Raw genomic sequence first — 26,586 nt, 5'->3', positions numbered from 1 at the left:
ACACTACAAAAATCATGAAATCTTAGCCCAGCGCAGTGGCCCACACCTGTAATCCTAGCTACTCAGGACACTGAGATCTGAGGATCATGGTTCAAAGCCAACCCAGGCACTAAAGTCTGTGAGATTCTTATCTCCAATTAACCACCAAAAAACCAGAAGTGGCGCTGTGGATCAAAGGGTAGGATGGCAGCCTTGAGCTGAAGAGCTCAGGGACAATGTCCAGGCCAAAAGTTCAAGCCCTAGGAGAGACAAAAAATTCAAAAAAAAATTATGAAATCTGGAAACACAGAAATAGTCTTAGTCTTCTAATCTGAATCTGATTAACCTCTCTGTTTTCCTTATTTCACTCTTTGCTTCTTTTTTTTTTCCCACCCACCTCCCCATTATTTTCTTCTTTTTGTACATAGTATGACAAGAGCTAAAACGTCATCTGCTCTTAACAGTTGAATTGGCAGTTGTCTGGAAATTTCCTTTACTATGTTGAACTTCTTTCTCTGTCTTGCTTCAAAGCTCATTTCACAAAGCCCACACCCTTTGTCTTTCTTGAGTGAAAACAGTTTCAGAACAAAACTGGGATGTCTGGGATCAGAGACAGCACTCTTCAGTCCATTTCTTTATGGGCCCTAGTCTTGGCCAGATCCCAAGGATTCCTCATTGTGTGATTCATGTCCGCTCCTCTGCCCCGGGCAGAAAACTACAAGACTCCACATTTCCTATGGCCTTGCCATATGCTCTCGATTAGAATCTTAAGAATTGTGAGGAAACAGTCAAAGGGGGCAGTTGAGGCCATGGGGTCAAAGCAGACATTGGGCCATTTACTCAAGAGCAAGGCAGAATGAGGTATACCAAACTAGCCATGGCACCGGACTAAAAACAGAATCCCAGAACGCAAACAGACTAAAAACTCACAGACATGTTGCTTTAGAAAAGCTGGTTGGAATCCATTTCCTAGATGTGTATGTAGGTCAATCTCTTCCAGATCTCTGAGACAATGCCTAAAAACAAAGAACTGTCCAGAAGTAGAGCCAACACCAAGACTCCTGCTTCTGTGTACCATATACTAAGACAGCAGGGCGTAGGTTGGTTCAAGAGGGCAACAAAGAAAACCAGCCAACTTGTACAAACATCTCCTAAAGTTTACTTTTCCACTCTATAAAGTCAATAGTAGTTGTCAGATAGTAGTGTCTGGTACTTATTAAGTCCTTTTTCTATAACTCATTGTATCTCAGCATGGCCAAGTGACCGAATATATGAAGTCAGCTCTAGATTCCATTATTCAAACCAGGGCAGAGAACCTTCCATGTGGGGTTTCAATAACCCTGCTAATAATGGTAACAGCATATAGTACTCTGTCCTATAGACTTCTTTGAAATTGGAACTTGACAGGCCTTTTATAGGCCTTGCCAACACTTTGAAAATAAAACCTCTTGAAGTTTCAGCAGAAATATATTTTTACATGATAAGATGAAACCTTCTGGAACTTACTTCTTGCCTGGATGGAAGGGGCAGCATAAAAAAAGAAAGCTGGAATGAGCTTGGGCTCCACACTGTCTCCTTAAGGGATTAGGCAAGCCTCATAATGTGTTAGAGGAAGAAAAAAAATGGGACCCAAGGAGGGGACTAAATCCGTGGTCGTCATTAGCATTTTCCCATGTCAACGCTGAGATGTGAGAAGGCACGGGACTGGCTTACTTTACATACTTGTCTGATCTGTTAGTACTTAATAAAATATAGAATGTTTTATTTGACCCCCTATGGGAAAATGACTAAATGGGGAAGTTTGTTCTTGAAATCAAATATCAGCAATCAAAATACTTTCAAAGCCCTTTAGAAATCAAAACATCCTGGATTTATTAGAAAGTAGGTGCCCCGAGCTCATAGGTGGATGTTAACATCGTTTTATTTCCTTTATACAAAAAAGTAGAAATGACAGAGAAAACACACTTGACAATACCACTGACCTGGCGTCACTGAAGAGCTGAGCCAAAGCTGCCTGTGTTATGGGGAAAGAAAAATTCAACCACCATTAGCAAACCTTCATGCAACTGATGGAATAGAAATGGCGTCAGTGGTTTGGCAAATATCCTGTGAATGAGTTGAGTCAATCCAATATTTAAAAACAGACATTTGCCCAACCACGCTCTTAAGCAGCATCTTTTAAGAACCAAATTATATAGAGATACATAGATATCACCCACAAATGTATCTCATTATGGTTTCATACTATGTATCCATTTAAGGCATCCTGATCTATTTTGCTGGTGAATGTGGTGCTCATGGTTATATTTCCACAGTGGGTCTCCAGGAATTTCCAGTGAAGTCCAATGGACAACAGTGAGGACATTAGAAAAGTGATTTACAAGAAGAGTTCTTTGGGCTCTGGCTCGGCAATGTGCTTTTTGCTGTTGGATCTCTTCATTTTTCTATAGGTGTCATTATGCCTAAGAAGAGAGAGAAAACACAGGCCCAAATTAGACAAAACTATGAACAAGTTATAAGGAAATGTCCCCAAAGAGCTTACACCAAATGGAAATTATCTATCCTCCAACCACACTGAAGAATATCTCATTCCCAAAGGCAAGTTATTTTCTTTTCATAAAAACTATGCTTTAAACATTAAAATAATTACGTGATAACACACTGTCTGAACACATCTGGATTTGGTTCCAGAAGTAATGCTTCAACCATTCTGACTGGAATCAAGGCAATATATAGTCAGGTGATTGTATCCGATCCCAACAAAATAGTGTCATAGCTCTACTTGTTGAGCAACAGTAAGAGGATTTTATATTTTACTCACATGGGCATCCCTAGTGATAACGTTTTATCCTCTAGTAAGCTTGAGTCTTAAGAGTCTGAGAAGAATGCTTGGTGTTTGATTTTACGTCAAAAGTAAACTGGTTTTCCCTTCCTGTAGTTTCACCTACTTGTAATTTTTTCATATGCCAAAACAGAGAAATTGGAGGAGAAATATTTTCAAAAAATGACATGAGAAACCTCTCACAACTGAAGCATTTTTGAAATAGTCTGCTGTGTGCCCAGCGCTCAGGAATGCAAACATACTCACATCATGATCAAGAATCAACAAGGCAATATAGTAGGGAAAAGACCAGAATCATAAGAATATCCAAGCATCAGTGATCTGAAAAGAACTAGGCTTTCTCCACAGACATAAGGAGGTAAAAGAAAATGAAACAATGTGTTCAAGGATGCCAGAGAAGTCAGGTAGCTGGTACCTCACACCTAGCTACTCAGGAAGCTGAGAGCTGAGGATTGTATCAGCTCAGACAGAAAGTCTGTGAGACTCTTTTGTCCAATTAGCCAGCAGAAAACTGGAAATGGAGCTGTGACTCGAAGTGGTTTGCCTTGAGCACAAAATCCCAAGGACAGTGCCCAAACCTGGAGTTCAAGTCCCATAAATGAAAAAACAAATAGAATCCCAGAGAAAGTAATTTCTGCTTAATCTTCCACACTCAGCTAAACATCCCTAATCCCGTATATTGAAGATATTCTAGTTCTCTACTGTCAAAAAAGCCTCATTAACTCCATCTTCTTTGGTGTAAGGGTATGTCTGCCAAATCACAAATAAATAATCAAGTGAAGAAAGGAAAGGGGGAAAGGCAGACATTAGTTCAGCTAGTAGTGTCTACATAGGTGAGAAGAAGAAATGCTGGTGGAATCCAGGGCAGACAGGACAGCATGGACTGGGGTAGTGTGGACTGAGGACTAAAGGCAAAGGGGAAAGGCTCTCGAAACAGAGTGGGAGTGAGACACTTGAGTTGTCTGAATGCAGTCAAAGATGGGCTTTGTACTAAGCAAAGTGTTTGACCAATATATTATAACCTAAGAAAATTCAGTATTTATTTTCAGGGAAAAATTAAATAATACGAGAAAGAAAAATGTCATTTAATGTATCACATGGGACCACTGCGATTCATATTTAAGGGCAATAACAATAATACTCAGTCCTGACTTAAACTACAAATGACTAAACTGAAAGCCAAATGGAGAGTTGGATGCTAAACGTGAGCTAGATGTTCTATTGGTGGTTCTTTGTTACGAGTCTAGTGTTTGAAGCCAGACGGATCAAGTCTAAATCTTGGCTCTATAGTTTATAACCATCATGGCCATGTAATCTCAACACCCATTTCCAATGTTGAAAATGTGGATAATAATAGCATCTGTCACCTCTGTCATTGTGAAGATTAAACCAGTAAATATTTAGAAAGCATCTGGAATATCCTCTGGGCTATTTTGAATGCTGCCAGTATTTTATCTTCTTCAGCAGGAGGCCAATAGATAATGAGGATGTTATCTGAAACTAGAAATATCCATATTGAAGAAGATATCAGGGAAAAGCAAGTGACAGATTGCAAGGAGGAGTAGGCATGAAGCGGGAACAGGAGACAGCCAGCTTTTATTATAATGATAGCGTTACTCTTACATGTGTCCCATCATCATGACAAAATAGCAAATTAAAAATAAGAAGTTCAAAAGAGGTTGCAGTTTAAAGATAATACTTGGTGGAAGATTTCTGCTTTAGTGAAGAAGGGTGCAGTGTTCAAAAACTCCCTCCCCCCCTCAAGCCTGTAATCTCTGACGTGCAAAGATCTAGGAATCCAGGTTCAAAGCCTGCCCAAGCATAAAGGTTTATGAGACTGCATCTCAGTCACTGGCTGGGTATACTTGCATCTGCCTGTAATCCCAGCAAAACCGAGAAATATAAATAGTTCAGATTGGTCTGCTCGTGAAGCTAGACCATGTGTTACAGATAACACAAAAAGGAACTGGCAAAATGACTCAAGTGACATAGTGCCACTTAGCAAGCACAAGTCCCTGAGTTCAAGTTTTGATACTACCAAAAAGAAAAAGCCCTCAAAAGAATATTCTTTCTGCACGATACAGCCCTGATGATCAGAGAGAGTGAGTGTCTAGACAAGTAAAATATTACCTCACAATGTTTATCTGAATACTACAAGAATAATTCCATCTTCTTTGAACCTTTTGATTGCCAAATCTCCAATTACCAGTATTTGAAAGAATAAAAGTACTAGGATAATTCTGACCTGAATCATTCTGATAAGTTGCTCTCTTTGCTTTCATTTTTTGGATATGAAATCACATTGTAAGTGAACAAAATGGAAACAGAGAAAAGGCTTAAAAATTAAATAACAGGTTCCCCCACCCCTGCCCCATAGGCATAGATTCTGTATTTCCACAACACTGATTCTGCCTGGAAGACATGTTCACACTGTTGGCCAAAAATTAAGCTTGCTCGTTTTGTGGCCTCAGAGTTTCACTGAAAGCCCAACTGTGTGTGTGATTTTGTTTGTGCCAGTCCTGGGGCTTGAACTCAGGGCCTGGGCACTGTCCTTGAGCTTTCTCAAGGCTGGCACTCTAGCAGTTGAGCCATAGCACCACTCTGACTTTAGCTGTGTATGTGGTATCCAAGAATCAAATCCAGGACTTGGTGCATGCTTGGCAAGCCCTCTACCAGCAGTCCACACTACCAACTCACATGTGATCTATTAAAACACACACACACACACACACACACATACACACACACACACACACACACACAGAAGGACTTTGGTCTGAAGTGTGCAAATGTGCTCTTGTGCCAAACTCATTGTTGGAAGATGGGTTCTACCACCCCCAAAACGATTGCTATAGAGCAGAACAATTTAGTTCTAAGGTAACACACGCAGAACTTTCCCTTTTGTTTCTTTTGATCCCTCTCTCCCTGTAGCTCTACTTCTCTCCAAATGTAGACGTGGGACTCCCTGAAGCTAATGCAGGGTACCATCACCTTGCTTCTGATGATTGAACTTTATTGCTCTTTAAAACACTTTGACTATTACCTCCTGAGTCTGGGGATCATGCCTTATCTGCTTCATTAAAATCCAAGGATGTGGTCTGGGAAGGATGCGAACCTGCACTGGTCTCAGTGTAGCAAGGAAAGGTCTTCCTGGATAAGGCAATGGAGTTGATGAAAGCATCAGAAGGTGTTTAGGTGCACAGTAGACTACCATGAATATTTTCCCTTTTAAATACTCCAACCTACCCCTATACCCCCAGCTACTGAGGATGCTGCGATCTGAAGATTGAGATTCGAAGATGGCTTGGATGGACCATTCTGAGCGATTCTGTCTCCAATAAGCCAGCAAAAAAAGTTCGAAATGGAGCTGTGATTCAAGTGGTAGAGTGCTAGTCTTGAGTTAAAAAAAATAAGGACTCGCTTCCAAACCCTCAGTTATTCAAGCTTCAGTACTGGCACAAGTAAAGAAATAAATACACCCATAAATAAACACATGAAGAAATGCAAAACTCCATTGTGGAGAGCTGATGCACATGTGTGTGTGTGTGTGTGTGTGTGTGTGTATGTGTGTGTGTTACTGAGGATTGAACCAAAGGGGCCTCAAACTTGCTCTTGAGCTATGCCTTCAGCCCTCTTGTTTTGAAGGTAGCATCTTCCTAGCTTTGCCTGAGCTGTCTGTCCTTCAACTTGCCCACCATCTTAGGCTACACTCTTTGAAATGCACAAAGATATTCTAGTGCTGACCAACCTATGGTGTGAGTATGACACTCTAGGATATGGATCCCCTTTGAAGTGCACAATTTGCAAATGGGCCTTTGGGAAGAGAGGCAAGGTGGGGAGAAGTAGGTAATTGAGTCGGGTTTCCTGGCTCTGCTAAGCCCGGGTTAGCTTGCTGGAAGAGGGTATTTTGTGTCTCCTTGTACCTTCGATGGGGCACAGCACAAGATTACTGTCACAGACTGAAATGTATCACCACTATGGGCTCACCATATTACTCTCTTGGAAGTAGCTTTTGAGTAACTTTGAAGTTTATGAAAAATATTTGCGCTGGGTGCAGTGGCTCACGCCTGTAATCCTAACTATTCAGGAGGTTGAGATCTGAGGATGGCAGTTCAAAGCCAGCCCAGCACTAAAGTCTGTGAGACTTTTATCTCCAATTAACCACCAGAAAATGGGAAGTGGCACTGTGGCTCAAGGGGTAGGGATGTGGCTATGAGCTGAAGAGCTCAGGGACAACACCCAAGACCAGAGTTCAAGTCCCATGACTGACAAAAAAAATGATATTAGCTTTTGTCTTTTGTCTGTGGGCATATAATTCTACTGTGACTAATTCCTTGAAGAAAAAAAATCCTTCTTCATTTATTTAGCCAGTTCTGGGATTTGAACTAGGGCTTAGGCACTGTTCTTAAGCTTCTTTTGTGAGGGCTAGCACTCTACCACTTGAGCCACAGCATCACTTCTGTTTTTTTTCTGTGTATGTGGAACTGAGGAATGGAGCCCAGGGCTTCATGCATACTAGGCAAGCACTCTACCACTGAGACACATTCCAGCCCAAGAAAATCTTTATTAATAGTGATATTCTTTAATATGTATATATATATGGGGGGGGTGGGTCATGGGGCTTGAACTAGGCCTGGGCGCTGCCCCTGAGCTCTTCAGCTCAAGGGTACATCCCTACCCTTGCATCAAGCCCCACTTCCCATTTTCTAGAGGTTAACTGGAGATAAGAGTCTCAGGTCCATTTATGCCCAGGCTGGCTTGAACCTTGATCCTCAGATCTCAGCCTCCTGAGTAGATAGGATTGCGGGCGTGAGCCACCACATCTGGTTTGTTTAATATATTTTTAAGAAGTCTCTTCTAATGCTAGTGCTAAGAGTCAAGGGTTACCTGCTGATAATCACTCTGACAATACAAGTGCTGTGTAGTAAGAGCGGGTGTATGGGTGGTAGCCAGGTTTGCCACACTTTCTACCTGTGGGCATCTGGACCAACATTCACTGCCTATGTTATAGTTTTCAGACACATTTAAATTCTGGAGAGATGAATGCTTCATTGGCAGATTGCAAATATTCCTTTCAAGTTGTAATAACTCAAAACCAACTTATCCTTTGTAGGAAAAAGTTAAACTAAATCTGCTGGTTGTAAACCAAGACATTCTTCTGCAGTTGAAACATACTGGGAAAAGCTGTTCAAAGTAATAAAGTTGAATCTAATTGAAAATGGTATTACGAAGAAATTTAGACTCTTTGCTATCAAGCTGTGTCCAATTTGAAAAATAAATAGCAAACAGCAACCCTTCTACAGAGCTGACATTCTCTAAAATGTTATATATTTATTGTTCTTATTTTTCCTTTACCAGGAAAAAATTTAACAAACTGTGAATGCTAAAGTGGAATTCTAGTGTACCTATACATTGAGACCCACTGTCTCACTTATTTCCCCAGAGACCTTGACAGGAAGCTCAGAAGCTCAGTCCCTGCTACCAGAGAGAAGCCCCTTGTTATTTAAGCAAATTGTTGGGCCAAGATTTGAAGTCATCAAAAGATGAGTGCTCGGGTTCTTTTCCTTAACAAAATGATGCAGGCACTAGAGTAAATAGGTATTTTCACACCAACCTTCCACTCTTGGCTTAAATTCTTTAAGAAACCTTCATTTTTAATTAGAGAATGTCACCCTGGTTTAACTTTTTTTTTGGCCAGTCCTGGGACTTGACCTAAGGACCTAGGCACTGTAACTGAGCATTTTTGCTCCAGGATAACACCCTTGAACCGCAGCTTTTTGACAGTTGGAGATAAGAGGCTCCTGGGCTTTCCTGCGTGGGCTGGCTTCCTCAGATCTCAGCCCCCTGAGTGGCTAGGATTACAGATGAGCCAGTAGTGCTGGTCATTCATGATTTATCAAGGGTAGATCTGGTTTGTGCTAGCTGCCTTTGAGTGATTGTGAGTAACACAACAATATTTTCTCTTCAGTACGAAGAAGGAAGAAGGGAGAAGAAAGAAAGAAAGAGAAGGAGAAGAAACAAAGAAGGAAAGAAAGAGAAGGAAAGAGAAAGAGGAAGGAAGAAAGGAAGAAAGGGAGAGGGGGGAAGGAAGGAGGGAGGGAGGGAAGGAGGGAGGGAAGGAAGGAGGGAAGGAAAGAAGGACCTAAGAATGTCTTCTGTCTCTTACAGAGAACACATGCCAATCTAAAACTGGGATAAAAGATATGCTAAGTTATAACATATTTATTTAAGACGTTGCTTATTTTTGTTTTGTAGTCTTAAGTGTTTAGTACTAAAATCAAATTCTGTTAATCCAGAAAGCCAGGATATCTGGTCGGTTGAGGAAGGTGTTAACTTTGTGGCAGGTACATGAGCAGCCCCAGACTTCATCCAATGCCCTGCTTTCTGTAATCCTGTTAGAATAAAATTGCTCAGCTTTGTTCCCTTAAGGGGATGAAATATTTCCAGCAAGAGAACCTATTATGACGCTATCTTGCTTGCAGTTGCTGTAACTGGGAGCAAGGAAAGCCTGGGAGGAAGGAAAGGCCTATTCCTGCCTGCTTCCAGGCCAAGTCTTTGTGCTTTCTTGCCTTGGGTACTGTCTGTGACTCATGCATCAGGGAAAAATCAGAATTTTTCAGGCACCAGAGGGCAGGTTCAACCCAGAAATGGGGAGCTGAGGTTGAGAGAAGCATAGGTGGGCTAGCTCCAATGCCTGGGAAGGGTGAGGATATTTCTTCCTCTTCCTGTCCTGCCTCCCTCCCTGCTCAGGATGGCTGAAGCAGTCCAGGTAGCTGCCTTCACCCCACTGGTGGAGCAGACCCAAGCTGACCATTAGCAACCAGTAAATACTGAAAGAGGTTCAAAGCCCTTCCTTCAATGGACACATTAATCAGACTCGTAGTGTAGCCCTCACATGATGGAGACTTAACTTCCCTTCAGCCCAATACAGACCTAAAATAGATTACATTTGAATTGGAGGAGGGGAAAGAAGTGGTAGTTTTTGAACTGAAATGTGTAACACACACACACACACACACACACACACACTGTCTGTCCGTCTGTCTGTCTGTCTGCCTGTCTGTCTGTCTGTCTGTCTGTCTGCCGGTCTCTCTGGAGGATTTGGGAAGAGTGATGAACAGCATGTCATCACTTACACAATTGTTCAGATACTATAAAAGGAATAATTTCCTTTTAAAATGAACCTGTGCTTCAACTCTTCTCAAATAATCCAGTCAGGAGTCACTGACTGTGTTCACTTCTGTTAGATTGCTCTTTGCTGGTCCTCTGCCCCACTCCCCTGCCCTCTCCTGCCTCATCAGCATGGGCCACACAGGGGGGCTGCGGAAAGACTCTGCCCACGGAGAGATGCCCAGTCACTGTGGACACAGTGCTCTTTGGTGTGCACATATAGTCCATGCATTTGGAGCTGTAAACTTTTGTTTAAGAAAGACACATGTGTTATTGGGTCTTCCAGATTGGTTTCTGGTCTTGAATTAAAGCTCATCACGCTAAGCTAGAGAAGTTGCAGTGTGGTGACACCTCACTTCTGAGGGGATGGAAGATTTTCAGCCAGCACTCAGAATGGAAGTGTGCTCTGATTCTAGTCAGAGGCGCCCTCCTTTCACCCAGGACAAGAAATTTAATTTCAGTGCCCACATGGTACTTGATTCCGTTTAAGAAAAAGATGGAAAGTTAAACTTACATAAGAAACACAGTACTCAGTCAATTCTTCTGACTAATGCTGGCATGAAGTCCCTATCTTCCAAAGAACTAATTATCCTCTACTTCTATTTGGGGGAAAGTTGTAAGTTTCTTCTTTTGCTTCCTCAGTGTCATCTCTGCCTGAGAGGTCCACAATGTGCAAGCTCATGCAGTTCAAGCAAAGGAACAGTAATGTGGCACAGTAAATCTTGGAACCTCACGTACCATACAGAGTTACGCAGATGCTCTTCAACCAGCGTGTTAGAAGAAAGATTGAAGCAGCTGCAGTACATCTCCTAAAGAGGCGCAATTAAAAAATCATTGGAAAACATGCAACAAGCTCAGCACATGCACAAGTCTCAGAAAATGCGAGGCATGCTAGAGAGAGACTAGAGAATCCATTTTAAGGAGCCAGAGAAAACCTGGGAAGGGGCATGATTTTTCTATTATTACTGATCCAGAGAACCTATGAAATTTACTCAGAAAATTTTACATCTAGCAGTGTTAAACATATTTAACACACAAGGTCTGGTCTCTTAACTACAAGTTTTATAAAAAGGAACATTTACACAGAAAATTGATTAGTGATTTCAAAAATGCAGTCAAGGAGATACTGAAACTTGACTTGGATAAAGAATTTTGAGATCTCACTTTAGTGAGAGTTTAACATTATATAATGCAAATAGTAAACTATGGCAGACACTTGAGTGTTTGATCTAGCAGGATGATGGAAGATGAGTCATTCCTTTCCACAGAGCGTTTTGCATTTGGCTGTTACACTGTGTTTTCATGACATGGCTAGCACAGAATATGTAGATAACACTACTTAAAAGAAATGTTTGTACCTCTTCTTTCCTGGATGCAAATCACAGATTAGAGTGCCTGAGATTCCCCATAAATACCATCATAAAATGTAGTCCAGGGCACACTCTGCCATTCCCTGAGTACTGGAAAGCTCTTCATCTTCATTTAGCTCCCCAGTCAACACTTAGAAATCTGGGTTTAAAAGAACACCAGTGTGGAAGGCACCCTGATCTGCTCATTTCAAAGGTCACTCCAAAGTTGAAGCCATGAAAAGTCTTTAGAGATGAAGTTTCTATTTATGTGCTTTTAAAATCGGGCCTGAAAATAAATGATCTAGTCCCATGAAGAGAACAAACTCCTGCCAAGGCTGAAGCAGAGCCAATGCAGGACCTGATTTTGCATTTGCTGGTGGTTTCATTGTGTCATTAATACCACCCAGCTTCTAATATCTAAAACTCAAGCCATTTTGGTAAACTTCAGAGATCAGAATACAATCTCTTAGGATTCTGCCTCTTAGTATTTTCCAAAGGCAGAGCAAGGGGTTAGGAATGCTAACATGCTTCAGTAGGGGCCTATGAATGTGGTTTTCCACAAACCCTTGTGGAATATTTCTGGGGATTCCCTCAAGGTCACACAAGGTCAATGCTCTATGACGTCTAGGAAGAACATAATCAAGGTGATTCTCTACAAAGAACTCACTGCCTTATTCTTTGCTTTTCCAGCACAGCTCACAGGGTTTCCCTTGGCGTCTGTGGTCTTCCTTCCAAGTGAGGTCAGTGGCAGGGTGGAGGTCTTTAGCTGGTGGGCTGCCTGATAGTTATTATTGTTGTTCTGGTTGCCGCTTAATGTCTCCATGATGGACCGGAAGGTTCCAAAAGGCCTTTTCAGTTGTTCCCCAGACTCACTAGCTGAGGAGGTCCGTTGCCCGGTCCTGCCCTTGTCCTTTTCTTTTTCTCCACTGAGTTCAGGGCTAGTTTGCTCCATCTGCACCAGAGGCTCCTCAAAGGTCACTCTGAGTTTTGAATTCTGAGATGTCCTGCGTTTGGATGATGGAGACTTGAGGGCACTCTTGGGACTTGTGGCAACTTTCTGGGCAGCAGTGCTGTCGGGACTGGATTGGGGGGTCTCCCCAGAGGACTGGCTGGGAGGAATGGTCCCTGAACCTGGATACTGGGATTCCACATCTGGCTCACTGCTCTCTGAGGTGGGAGATGGGCTGTGGCCATCCAGGGATTTGGAGGCCTTGGTGCTGAAATGAAACCTGCGTCCTGAGGCCAGGGAGTGTTTCTTTATCATCACCTGTAGGCTTTCTGAACTGTCCACACTCTCTCCACTCTCCACAATGGGCTGTGGCCGAGGCCTGTCTCCTTTTCTCGAACCAGGGGGCACCTCAGAGTTGTTGGAGTCTGTGTCCGACTCACTCAGCGACCTCTGCATTAGCTGCTTTAGCCTGGCTAGCTTTAATTCCCTTTTCTCGAGAGGGATCTTTTTTGAATTTTTAGAGGATGCTTGTACATCCTGGAATTCCAAAGACAGCTTTTCCTGGGTGCAGACATTCTCTGAGATTTCTTTTCCCAACAACTGTCGGAGGATTTTATCAGAATCTTCATCTTTTGCTTTGGTTCTAGCCCGGCTAGATGCTGACAGGTTTCCAAGAACTTGAGTTCCCTCTTGGACAGCTGGTTTGCCTCTGGCTGCAGACTCGTCATCTGTTTCTGAAGCTTTCCACTGGGACTTTCTAGAAGCTGCTGAAGGGGGTGAGCTGAAAGGAAGATGAAGGATGAGTGAGATGATTTCCTACTGTGCTAAAAGGACTCAACTGAGAGGCCCTGCATGGCATCTAATATTATGCAAATAAGAATGGAATTAAGGATAATCACTTAATGGCTTTTCAGAACAATCTGCTTCAATCTGCTCCAATACTCCAGTGTATCAAAGGTAGTCAAAGTACTGTGGGCTTTATATGTGATAACTACTAAATCTATGTATTTCATTTCATGTCTTTCTCTTTTTCTGTCCTGCAACAGTGTCTCACTCGGTAGCAAGCTCAGATTGGCCTTAAACTATGTAGTCCAGACTGGTCTTGAACGTGTAAACCTCTTATCTCAGGTTTCTGAGTGCTAGGATCACAGTTATGAGCCACCAGCCTTGTTTCATATATTGTGACCACATGAATTTTACATGAACTTTTTCAATTTCATTATTCACCTATACAGGTCAATTTCATTATTCACCTTGTACAGGTCAAGACATGAAAGAATATTGATTTGTTTGTAGAAGAAGTAAGTATTATTTAGAGTCACAGATGAGCAGAATTCTTTGGAGTCTGGGCCCACTGATTTTTTTCTATGATATCTCATTTTTATTCTTCTTTGGGCAAAAAGAATAAAATGTTTCCTGCACCATGGTCTTAAAAGACATTAAAAGGAAATCCAGAAGAAAGCTTAAATGTTTAAAATACTTAAGAATTTCTTATATCCATCTGAGTGATATTACCTGGGTGAGGAAGGAAGTGATTTGCTCTCTGATTTCTGGGCTTCTAGAAGTTGCTGGAGTTGTTTCTGTAGTGTAACTCGCTCCACTGTCTGCCTGCAGAAAACAACCAGAATATATACTATCCAGTGCATGGCATTGCACTGGATAAATAAGTACCTTCATAATAATAAAATCAAAAGCCTTGACATGTGCAAATCTTTGTACTCATAGTTCAGAAACTTTCCTAAGGAAAAAATCAAAAGTACTTATTGTTCATACATGAACTCTGAACAACTTGTTCTTCATGAGACTAGTAGACAAAGTATAATTATTTCCATGAGGCCACTTAGGAAAGTAATAATATATCTGACTATCTGTGGACATATAAGAATTGTCATACATATCTATTGCCTTAATAAATATAATTAAAAATAAATAATATAAAATGCTATATATAGTGTAATCTCATTTTAAAGAAAACTCACATTCTCCCTGTCTCTCTATTTTTAACTTAATATGAATAGGAAATACTCCAGAAGGATGTATTTTAAAATAATCTTCTTTCCAAATTGAATTTCAAGTAATTATATTAATTTACTGATCAGAAAACAAACCAACAAATGATTTCCACGTAGGCTCACAATGAACTAACTGAGATTTTCTTTTAGAAGAAGAAAACAATGAATAGCAACAGAGCATTTTCCCTGGACATATGAGGATACATATTAGAATATACTTTGAAGTTAGGGAAGAGGCCAAGTGCCATAGGTTGCAGGAAGTGCACATAATACAGGAGTTGAACTATGGGAATCAAGCTGACTCTTCCTTTACAGAAAGCAGAAGCATTCACTGAACTTGGTAGTGGTAATGTCATTCCAAACAATGTCATCTGCATCAGAATCCCCAGAAGTTGTTACAGGGCACCCCACATGAGAAAAGGGAAGAAGGCTAGGCATCCGCTCATCCTGATGTAGGAAAGCTTAAAGTAGATGGTGGGAGAGGTCATCTAATCACCTGTGTTGTTTTTACAGTGGGCAGAGCAGACTGCTGTGGCTGGTGAGGTAAATGGGGGCAGAGGCCCGTGAGCCACAGAATATTCTAGAAATGACTCCCATCTGACATGTGGTAGGAAAGGAGAAAGGAGAGTCTCTGTCCTTAACTGCAAGGACCTAGTTCTGCCTGGAACCTGAATGAGCAGAGCAGTCATCCTAGAGATTTTTTTTTTTTTTGCCAGTCCTGGCTTGAATTTAGGGCCAGAGCACTGTCCTTAGGCTTTCTGAAGGTTAGAACTCTCACTTGAGCCACAGAAACACTTTCAGCTTTTTCTATGTATGTGGTACTGAGGAATCAAACCTGGGTCTTCGTGCATGCTAGGCAAGCACTCTACCACTAGGCCAAACTCCTGGCCCCATGGAACCTGGACTTTTAACTTGATTTTTTGTCTTGTCGAACCCGCCATGTGACCTGTAACAGTATGATACTTGCTACTATTTTACACCACTCATTTTGTGGTGATTTGTTACAGCAATAGGAAATTTATCTACAGTGAGCATCAAGATTTCACAAGCCAGGGCATAAAGCAAAATGATAACAAGGGTGTCTTAGATACAAACTAGAGAGGAAGCCTAGCATTCTTGCAGGGGATTACCATATCAATCTAAATCAAATCTGGTTGGATTCTGGTAATATTTCTCATAAATCCCAAACATGCTTTGTTTTTCTCAGAAGCACTTTTATTCCTAACATTTCATTCCTTAGACAAGTCAAAGATCTTATTTTATCTCCTCCTGAAGACTGACCTACTGGAAACTTAAGTTATCTAAAGTACTAGGATCCAGCGAGTATTTTCTTAAAGGTACAGCAGAGTACACATGTTAGATGGATGAGTCATACAGTTTCTGTCACAACTATTCAACTCTGCCTTTATAGCATGCTGTCAGCCTGACATACTGCATAAACAAATATACATGGCCAGTGCAGTTCATACTGTGACCACGCTGATTTAATTAAGGAATAAACAAGAAAGAAAAGACACTAGGGAATTCTATTATCACTACTTCCCTATGGTCTGATAAGTTGTTTTGTTGTTGGTAATGGGGCTTGAATTCAGGGTTAGAGTGCTGTCCCTTAGCTGTTTTCACTCAAGGGCCATATGAGCCACAGCTATATTTCCAGGGTTTTGGAGGTAAATTGGAGACTGAAGTCTCATAGGTATTTTTCTGCTCAGGTTGGCTTTGAGCTATGATCCTCAGATCTCAGTTTCCTGATTGGCTAGGATTACGGGTATGAGCCACTGGTACCTGGTTTGTGTTAAGATTTTTGAGCTGGTCCTGAGGCTTGATTAATTTTCCCTTAATTGCATTGAGATTTTAAAGACTATTTAGCATAGGATTTTTTGTTCTTCAGGTTTGAGACTAGGACTTGAATTGGGTACCTGTGGCTTTTGTTCACTGGCTCCAGTGACATGAACTGAGCTACACCTCCAACCCAGGTTGGGGGATTTTAAAAATATAATTCTATTATTATGATTAGGTATTATACAGAGGGGTTCCACTTCATAAGAAAGGTAATAGAGTAGATGTCTTTTGGGACAATGTCATCCCCACCTGCATGTTTTTCCTTTATCTCTGCACAAGTGGAATTTTTGTCGAAGTAGGCAGATTGTTTGGAGATCACCATTTATTTATTTAGTGCTGAACTGGAGCCTGAACTCAGGGCCTCAGAACTGTCATGTCACTTAGCTGTTTTTTTTGTTTTGTTTTGTTTTGTTTTTGCTCAAGGATGGCACTCTACCACTTGAATCACAGCTCCTCTACTTTCAGCTTTTTGGTTCCTATCTAGGCTAAATTTCAACCATGTCTTCACATCTTAACCTTCAAAGTAACTAGGATTATAGGCATGCGTCACTAGTGCCTGGCTACTTTTAATTTTTTTAAGTGTTAAATTTTATTTTCTAGGATGTCTAAATTCCTTGAAGAAATTATTTTAGCTATTGGAATTAGGAGAGGCATGAAAGTGGCAAGCAGAGTGATAAAGAAGATTCCCCAAAGGCCCAAGGTCTTGCCATATTGTTGTGTGATATATACTTACCACAAGTTTAGGCGTCTCACCTACTGTGGCCTGATTTATTTAAATGAGCTCTGTTAGGGCGGACGTGTGTGTGTGTGTGTGTGTGTGTGTGTGTGTGCATGTGCATGTGTGCTATTTAATTTATTATGTCCAAGTGTAATTTTTTTGGTCTTTTACTATCGATTGGGTTTACTTGTAGATTTATGGCACATGCATCCACTAAGCTATACCACATGTCACTATATAATAGTATGTATATTTCACTATTACACATACATGTGTAATATTATACATATACATTCATATACATCTTAAAAGATTACATTTTCCATATAATTGCATTTTGAAGGTTTTTCCTCCTAATCTATTTTGTCTTTCTTTGAATAATGATTCCAGTTTCTGGTCAGTGTCTCCAGTATGGCATTGGGAATTTTATTGGTGCGGAAATCTAAGACACTGCTATCCTTGGTCCCTCAGTAGGCATTCATTAACTCCTCCTTGTATCTTCAACTTGCCTTTAACTTACATGTAAGCTCTCATCCTTGGCAGCTGGCAGTCTTTCAGAAATGCTTCCCAGCATGCAATGGGTGTCAGTGTAATGATCCAATCAAGGCAAGAACTGACTTTGTAAAGTCAGTTCACTTACAAGTGAATGCTTCTATATTCAGAGGGAGGGTTCATTAAATATCAGCTTAATTTTAAAAATAAATTTGCTGGAGATGAGGTCCAGTTATTTATCTATAGGTTTCAAGGTATATATATATATATATATATATATTTATATATTTCTTCTTCCTCCTCCTTCTCCTCCTCTTCCTTGTTCTTTTTCTTCTTCCTCTGCCATACTAGGGGGCTTAAACTTCAGGCCTTAAGCTAGCTTAGCTTGCTCACTCACATCTCACATTTCACCATGTGAGCCGTACCTCCAGCCCAGCTTTTTGCTGGTTCATTGGAGATAGGATCTTAAAGACTTTTCTGCCTGGACTGGCTTGGAACTGTGAGCCTTCACATCTGTGCCATGTGAATAGTTAGTATTACAGGAATGAGCTGTTATCATAAAACATGGAAAGTTATCTTGTAATTAATATTACAGGAATGAGCTAGAAAAATTGTTTTTGTTGAGAACAGAGAAGTGAGCTCATCTGTAGCCTTTTTCTCGCTGTCACACTTGTTAGACTTTTCTAGATTATTAAGGAGAACAGGTCAGAAATGATGTGAGTGTAAGCTGTCGGTGCTCTGCTTGTACTCAAGGACAGAGGAGGAGGAGGAGGAGGAGGAGGAGGATTCCCTGGGATTCAGCTTGCTTGACTGCCACCTCACCACTATGGTGACAAGTCTAGGCTTCATTCTCCCAGGGCCCATGGACCACTTACTCTTTGAGCTGCTTGGTTAACTTCACCACCTGTGAAGCCAGTGACATGCAGGTTTCTACCACTACCAGGTACCGGGAGCACAGGGTGTGCCCGTGTCGCTCGGCACTCTGGGAGGGCTTTTCCCCAGCATGGTTCTGCATGGTGACATTCGCTCCATACTCAACCAAGGTCTGTCAAGAGAAAGCAGAAGTATGTGGTTAGATCTTGACCTCCTTCTAAAGGTGACTGTAACAGAACGTTGTATATTCACTTATTCATTACTTTTTTATTACCTTTAGTTGTACAACAGATCAGTTTTTTAAATTTTATTATTAAGGTTGATGAACGGGGTTTACAGTTATATAAGTGAGATAAAGAGTACATTTCTAACCTGGAGCCACTGTCTCACACTTATAATCCTAGCTACTCAGGAGGCTGACATCTGAGGACTGCAGTTCAAAGCCAGCCCAGGCACGAAAGTCCATGAGAATCTTATTTCCAATTAACCACCAGAGAACTGGAAGTGGTGCTGTGGCTCAAGGGGTAAGGCAGTAGCCTTGAGCTGAAAAGCTCAGGGACAGTGCCTAGGCCCAGAGTTCAAGTCCCATGACAGACAAAAAACCCCCCAAAACAGTACATTTCTTTTTGAACAGTGTTACCCCTCCCTCATTCTCTCCCTTTCCTACCCACAAATTATATAATTTATTTTCAGCACAGTATCACTGCTGAATTAGTTCACCCTCTGTACCACCATTTGTGTGCTTCCCCTTCCCCTCCCCAAATCAGAAAAACATTTATTTTGTAAAATGCAAGGTACAGAAATAAAAAAAAAAGAGACAAAAGGGGACAAATAGAAAAAAGTAAAATAAAAGAACTTTCTGTTTCCATTTGCTGGAGCATCATTTTCTATAATCATATGCACGTAGTTATTGAACTCTTGTAATCTTCTCATAATGTCTGGAGTCCTGTTTATTATGTCTAACTGTTTTGGTCTTTTACTATCGATTGGGTTTACCTGTAGATTTATAGGCACAGATCACCAGGTTAGTTTGCCACTACTCTGCATCCTGGTCAATCCCATCCCAGCCCCTTAAGTTTACCATATTCCACTTTCACATATGTATACTGAAGATTGTGACTGCGTTCTCCCAACTTTCCTCTCTTCATTTGTCTTCCCCTTCTCTTAACCTCCTCCCGCTTTGACACCTCACACTTTTGCTGCCTGGTATTCATTTGTGAGACTGTGAGTTGTTCCAAGGACTTCCACTATTGGAATTCTCCCCTGTCACAGAATGTTGAATAGGGCTTTTCTTTGTATCCCAAAGTCAGTTTCCAGAGGGGCAGAATAACAACCCATACAAAAGAGAGCAGCTAGTGGCTTTCCGAGGTTGGTGGCATGGATGAGCCAGTCTACCCACCATTATTCACACCCACTGCTTACAGAGGAGGGAGCTGGGAAGAGAGATAGATGGCTGTCTGAGAACTCGGCTCCTTTCTGAACTGCACAGTACACATTTACTGAACTCACATGAGAGCAATGTTTGTGGTAAGACATATTTTTCCCCTTTGATGTTTGGGTTCCAAAAGAACTTTTGTAAAGTCAGAGATGCCTGTAGGATGGGGAGAATGGAATCCTGTTTATCATTCCCATTTGCTTGTGCTGTGGTAACTGGTTTTGCAATTACACTTGCTAGTTTCTTGCTGAGCCAATCTAATCAGGAATACAAAGAACTGCAGAGAAATAGCATGGGAGAGGGTAGGGGGGTAGGGGAGGAACATGAAGCAGCCTGCCCAGTGAGGACCCAGGGCAGACTACCTAGAGAAGAGCTCAGTAGGAACTCCTTTCTACTCTGTCCCCATCTCCCATAATGCCAGGGATCTCCAAAAGCCATTGGAAAGAGGTTGTACCATAAATGGAAGGATTTAAGCTGGGTTCAGGTGGCTCAAGCCTGTAATCCTAGCTACTTTGTGAGGCTGAGATCTGCGAATCTCTGTTCAAAGCCAGTCCTAGCAAGAATACCCATAATTAGTCATTAGTAGTAGTGCATTAGCCTTGAGGAAAAAAACTAATGGACAGCACCCAGTCCTGTGTTCAAGCCCCAGGACTGGCACACACACATACACACATATGAAATTGGTATATATATTTCATATATATATATATATATATGGAACTGTATACATACACACACATATGGAATTGTATGGGGGAGGAGGAGGCAAAGTTGGAGCCAGATCTCTTAAGTCAGATACTAATGGAGATAGGTCCTAGGGGTTTCTCAAGACAGCCACCATACCATATGCAAGCAAAGGAAAGCAGTAGACTTCTAGAGAGGCCATCACCTTTCCCAGGTAAGCAAACACGTGACCTTTCCTCTCCATACCTTTACTTTGTCTCCTCCATTGAAGGCGTAGTCTGGGTTATGGGTGAAGATGGGACAATGCATTGAGTCTAGAGTTAAGATTGAAGTTTTATGCTGTGTTGAAGTTTGTTTCAATCAATACCAGGGTATGAACTCGGGGCTCTGATGGTGTTCTATCGTTTATTCCATGTCTCTAGCCATGCTTTTTGTAGATTATTTTAGAGATAGAGTCTCACAGACTTTTTTGCTCAGGCTAGCTTCCAATTGGGATCATCTGATTTCAGCCTCCCAAATAACTAGGATTATAAGTGTGAGCCATTGGCATCTGGCTTATAGTAAATTTTAATAGTTGAAGGCAAGTAGAAAGTTATAAGAATGTGCCAAGTTCATACTAGGAAGGGAGAGAGAGACTTGATGAAACATGATAGAAATGGGCAATTTAGAAACACCAGAGCTGTCTTGCATTTATACTGTGATATTAGAATAGATGAAAAGACTCATATCAATATATATCAGTCAACTACCACCATTTGTATTCCTTGACCATATTATGGGGAGATTGCCAATGTCTAGATTTATTGGGGTAGTAATGATTTTTTCCACAGATGTCTTTAACAAATTTCAATTCATAGACTTCTTAGACTCAGAAGTCACTCAGTATAGAGGATTATTTTCCATCATGGTTGGTGAACACTGACTGCGATAGGTCAGTTTGCCATAAAACCATTGCCACTTACACACAGAGATATCACAGAGTCCACACACCGGCACCAAGCCCTCGAGCTCATGCAGAGACTCAGCATAGACATACAAGATTAGCCTCACCCTTTATTCTGACCTCTCCAGGTTTCTTTTCACTACCCCAATCCTTCCCCCCACATCAGGCCTGTGTTCAGTTTCAGACTCTTCTAATGTTTTCTATTATTTTTTTTCTCTCAGTTTTACAGCCAGTGGATAGGCCATCTTCTAGAGTGATCCAAGATTCCAAACCCATGACAGATACTCTGGAAAGACAAATTACCTTTCTTCACATATTAAAAAGCAAAACAACCTAAATCTAAGATGGCATTAGTAATACTATCTACCTTTCTTTAGCTGGATAAAAAGCTTATTTCAGGACTATTAAACATTAGTTTTGTTAGGTTGGAAAAGTATAATTTTCGATCTCTTTGCCTCTCCCTCTAAAACAATGTTATTTCTTTAAATCGTTCTGCAGATTCAGATAGGAATTTATGCCTCTCTCATATCTATACTTTCCATTTTCTTATCACTCCTCGTGAAAGATGGTGCCTGAAATTAGTAGATGTTTGGTTTGCCAACAAAAATGTGAAACTGTTCAGACACTGTGAACATTTCCTCTTGAGTTCACTCTCCTAAGAGCAGAACTATGTGAACGAACACTCCTGACAGCTTCCTGCTGTCATTTCTGTTTTCTTTTTTGCTTTTGCTCTTGTATTTTATGTTTTTGGTTCTTCCATATGTTCTTTTTTTTTCTATCTTTCTGCTCACGTGGTTTTCATTGCCCAGTTTTCTGTTTCAGTTAGTACACTGAACACACAGTAGGACCTCAATAGATACTGCTTGGATAGATAAGCACTGTAGACTTGGCATAAAGAAAACAACACATACATAAGTTGGGAAACATGTAGTACTTTATATATACATCACATCTTGGACTATGAAATCATTGAGGTGGAAGTATTTCCTCTGAGTCACAGACTTTAACCAGATGTTATCTGTTTTCCTTTCCCTGAAATGTGGGAACAAATTCATACTGTTGTTTTCAGTAAGAAGAATAATTTGATTGGTCTGGTTCTGGTAAGTATGAATTGTTGTCAAAAATAAAATCCCAGAGCTGAGGTTGGAGCTTGGTGGTAGAGGGTTTGCCTAGCATGTTAACAAAGATACTGGGTTCAGTCCATAGTCCTGCAAAAATAATTTTAAAAGTAAAGAAAATAAAATTCTAGGTCTAATCTCAGTTTCAACTGTGTTCCATTCAATCCTTTTCTCTCTGTCCACTCTAGTTCCTCTTCTATCTGCCCTTCCTCTTCCTCCTCTTTCCTCTGTCCTTGAGAAAGGAACAAGGGCTCCACATGTTTTTTATATTCAGATCTCAAACTTCTGGGAGAGCTGATCCAGGCCACCCCTCCCCATCCCATCCCAAGCCCTGTGCTGTTCTGAGGGTGGCATCTGGTTCTTACACTCTTGGATTGTTTCCCATGTAACTCGGGGCAGGAACGCCAACTCCCCTCTCCTTTCCTGTGGTTCTGTAATCTTTAGATGTTATTGTATACTTAGAAGATGAACATATTAGAGGGCATATTACTGGAAGTATGATGTTACTTCAGTTTTAGGGCAGAATTGTTAGCCAGCCATGGTTCTTCCAAAGTTCTAAGAAGATCACTATACCTAATGGCTCTAATGTTGGGCCTTAAAAAAATACATTTGACAAACAGCCCTTCTATAGAGAAAACAGGAAACTATAGCACTCTATTTCTCGCTGGTCTGTTTCTCTCTGTCATGAAAAGTTTTTGGATCCAGTCCTGGAAAGTCTGCCCTGTTTTCATATATCACAGAAAATAGGGTGTTGGAGGACAGAGGTGCTAATAAAGGTAAGTATGGTGTACCACTTGAGAGTTTATGTGTCTGATAGTGCTTTCCCAGCTGTTTTTAGACTATGGAGGTTAATGTCTACCTTCCCTTGACACTGGGACTTAGAGGAATGTTGAGAGAACAGAACAAGTCTCTCTGTCTCTCTGTCTCTGTCTGTCTGTCTGTCTGTCTGTCTGTCTCTCTCTCTCTCTCTCTCTCTCTCTCTCTCTCTCTCTCTCTCTCTCTCGGTTGGCACGGGGACCCGAACTCACTACCTACCACTTTTACTCACTGGGTAGCACTCTGCTAACTGAGCCATGCTTCAAACCTTAAAACCAATCTCTTTCAACACCTTCTGACACTCAAGGAGAAATTGTAAGAGCTATATATGCTTATAGTTTATGGACTTTTGAAACATAAATATATCATTAGAATTCCTCTTGGCTTCTTATAATACAAAAGCCAATTGAATCAATTTCTATGTTTTGTTTGATTATTTGCTTGGCTCCTCTCTGGCTGCAGCGTGGCAGGGCCCATACCTGAATGCACCCTAAGTATCCATGTTGTGAGGCCACATGAACTGCACTGTTGCCGTCCTGGTCCGCCTCATCCAGGGAGATGCCTTGCTCTTGCATGAACTGAAGAAGCCACAAAAGGATCTTTTCCTGTAAACACAAAAGTATTGGAATTAGCAGGATATTATGATGCACAGAAATCAAATATAAATTCAAGGGAAAATAGTAGTGTAACTTGTACAAGCAAGTTCATCGTGTCAAAAGAAAATTCCCAGGATGAACTGAAAAAAAAATCCATGAATCTGATAAGATGAATGAGAGGATAATACTGGAGGATATTGTGTGTGTGTGTGTGTGTGTGTGTGTGTGTGTGTGTGTGCCCATATGCATGCATGTGCGCTGCTACTCCAGCTTGAATTTGGCATGGTTTTCTTGCTTAGCTTTTTCCACTCAAGGCTAGAACTCTATCGGTTGAGCTACACCTCCTTGTCTGGCCTTTTGCTGGTTAATTGGAGATAAGAAATCTCTGCTCAGGCTGGTTTTCCATCTCCACCCTTCAGATCTGAGACTCCTGAGAGTAGTCAGGTCACAGGCTTGAGCCACTGGTACCTGACTTCTTAGTGGGGGATTTTTAATAGCAGGAAGTTACCTTGGGAATGTTCTTGTTCTACTTCCTTATTTTATGGGACACCAGACTGCAAGAAATCTGAGCACTTCCTTCAAGATGCAACTAGATAGATGCAATGTTGGGAACATACATCAGGTCTTCCAATTACAAGGTTCTCTCAAGGCAACATTTTTTCTTAATTATTATTGTGATAAACTGCCTCTGAGCTTAAAAACATTGGAATATTGTAATAACTTAGCTTCTATTTATAAATCTTAAACGATGCTTACATACTCTGTGCCTATTCACAGACTTACCAAAAAGAAGCAATTCCTTAAGTTGTTAAGTTTAGGGATCACATGGAAACCTGAGACCTTTTGTTTTTCTCTGACCAAAAGTTGGCAGTGCTTTAAAGGTGAAGTTGTTTTCTGCTTACCAGTGACTCTGAACACAAACTTTTGTACAGGAAAGTCAATGGGTCTCATCAAAATCTGTTTGCCTTTTACCCACTGAGCATTCTGTGGTATTTTCATGTTATGTTTGGCCTTTGTAAAAAAGCAGGGGGATGGGATTTCATTGTTTTAAAATAGAAGAATTAAATATAATTTTTTAAAACCCATGAGAGTGGTAAAAACAACAGCATAAAGTTTAGAGGGTGGAATGTGACATTTAAAAAGATGATCATGTGTCTGAAACAGCCTTGAATTTGTTTTTTTCAAAAGATTTTTTTTCCTAAGTTATTTGCACAGACTGGTCATGAACTTTTATATTTCTCTGGATTAAATTTGCCTTCATCTTCAGAACATGCCAACTAATCTGTTAAAGGAATGTTGGCCAAAGAATAACCAAGTCTTTTAACTTTTCACTCCTTGTTATGCTAGGGAGAAGGGTACTGTTTCTCAAGGTATCTGAGACTTTAGGGAGAGATATATGTACCACACTTTTCCCAAATGAGTAAGCAAGGAGTCAAACCCCTAAAGAGCAAAAAGAGAAAAAAAAACAACAATGTAATTAATGCCTTCCACCTCCCAGGAATGCACCTGGCAAAGTCTAGTGTCAGCTGGGAAGAGAAAACAGCCCCTGGAGAAAGGTAAGCCCCCATGGATGCCCAGAGAATGAGGTAGGACTAAGCCTGGAGTTGGTGGGGAGACTCTGACATGCTCTGTTAATCTTCAGAGGCAAAACCCAGGGAAAGTTGGATCAGGTTTGTGACTGGGACCAGAACAGGTAATATTTTCGTGCACTTGACATAGAAGCACATCCTGAACTTTTGCACCAAAGCAGGGGAAAACGTCCTTTTCTATTTAAAAACAGATGATTATACTTTGTTTTGTTTTGCTCGTTGTTGATGTTGATCATAGGGCTTGAATTCTGGGCCTCGGCATTGTCCCTGAGCTCTTTGGCTCAAGGCTAGTGCTCTACCACTTGAGCAACAGTGCCACTTCTGGTTTTCTGGTGGTTATTGGTTGGAGACAAGAGTCTAACAGAATTTCCTGCCCCAGGCTGGCTTTGGACTGTGATCCTCAGATCTCAGCCTGTTGAGTAGCTAGGATTAGAGGTGTGAGCCACTGGTACCCAGCTCTGTATTATATAGTTTTAATTCTTAATAAAGATCAAGGAGTGACAGTGTCTCAAGATAAAAGACAACAGATTGGTTTGTAGTTGATGGTTAAGACATGGAAACTGCATGAGAGCTGGCTGCCCTATCTCCACCAGTAAGGGCAGAGTTCTTACCACATGCATAAATCCTCTTCCAGGAGTTATTTCCAAACTTGAGCCAACACAGTTTGCTCCATGATATTCCATTGTCAACTCCCAAGTTTAGACTGGCAGAGTTTTTAATAATTTTAGAAGTGGGGCAGTGTAATACCATACATCATTAGACTAGGAGATTGAAGGGGGAATTTGTCACCTTAGTTTGGGCTTAGAAATCTGAGAGACAAAATACTTGGGGTCCATGTGAGTCAAAAAAGAGTTGCTGTGGCTCCTGAGAGCTCTCCATGCCAGGCTGAGTCTGTATTACTAGAATAATTTCCTTTTTTGTTATTATTATTTAAAAATGGTGAGCAACAATTCCATTAGACATCACCAATTCAACATGCAAAAAATACACTGAAAAAAGACTTATATTTTAATCATTAAATAAGTATTCACCTTAAATGCAGTTCTTTTATAAGAAGATACACAATTGTCTTGTCCAATGAGAGATATGAAAATTATAAAAAGCTTTCCTATTAGAGGAGTAATTACAAAGGGGATTATCTAACTAGAACCTGATCTTCTAACAGCCTACACTCTGAGGACT

At 41.0% G+C, this 26,586-nt stretch overlaps 1 protein-coding gene across 6 annotated transcripts in view; it reads right to left on the bottom strand.

Annotated features, from left to right (window-relative positions):
* Window positions 1-1,850: 1,850 nt before the first annotated feature.
* The window catches only part of Sncaip (synuclein alpha interacting protein), a 152,294-nt gene continuing 127,558 nt past the window's right edge, over window positions 1,851-26,586 (bottom strand). For 4 of the 6 annotated variants that reach the window (XM_090340070.1, XM_090340068.1, XM_090340069.1 and 1 more), the window contains 6 exons: window positions 23,699-23,824; window positions 18,226-18,395; window positions 13,805-13,897; window positions 12,008-13,070; window positions 10,730-10,800; window positions 5,874-5,971 (listed from right to left, as the gene is read on the bottom strand). In XM_090340070.1, coding sequence (XP_090196196.1) covers window positions 5,881-5,971; window positions 10,730-10,800; window positions 12,008-13,070; window positions 13,805-13,897; window positions 18,226-18,395; window positions 23,699-23,824 — 1,614 coding nt within the window. In that variant the 3' untranslated portion in view covers window positions 5,874-5,880. Of the gene's footprint in view, window positions 2,442-5,873; window positions 5,972-10,729; window positions 10,801-12,007; window positions 13,071-13,804; window positions 13,898-18,225; window positions 18,396-23,698; window positions 23,825-26,586 lie in introns of those variants that run through there. The other 2 variants (XM_090340071.1, XM_090340072.1) reach the window with 2 other exon arrangements.

Source organism: Megascapheus bottae, chromosome 10, assembly GCF_031878675.1.
Source record: "Megascapheus bottae isolate mThoBot1 chromosome 10, mThoBot2.hap1, whole genome shotgun sequence".
NCBI lineage: Eukaryota > Metazoa > Chordata > Mammalia > Rodentia > Geomyidae > Megascapheus > Megascapheus bottae.
The sequence above is the reverse complement of the archived record's forward strand: the minus strand, read 5'-3'. Positions and strand labels throughout refer to the sequence as shown.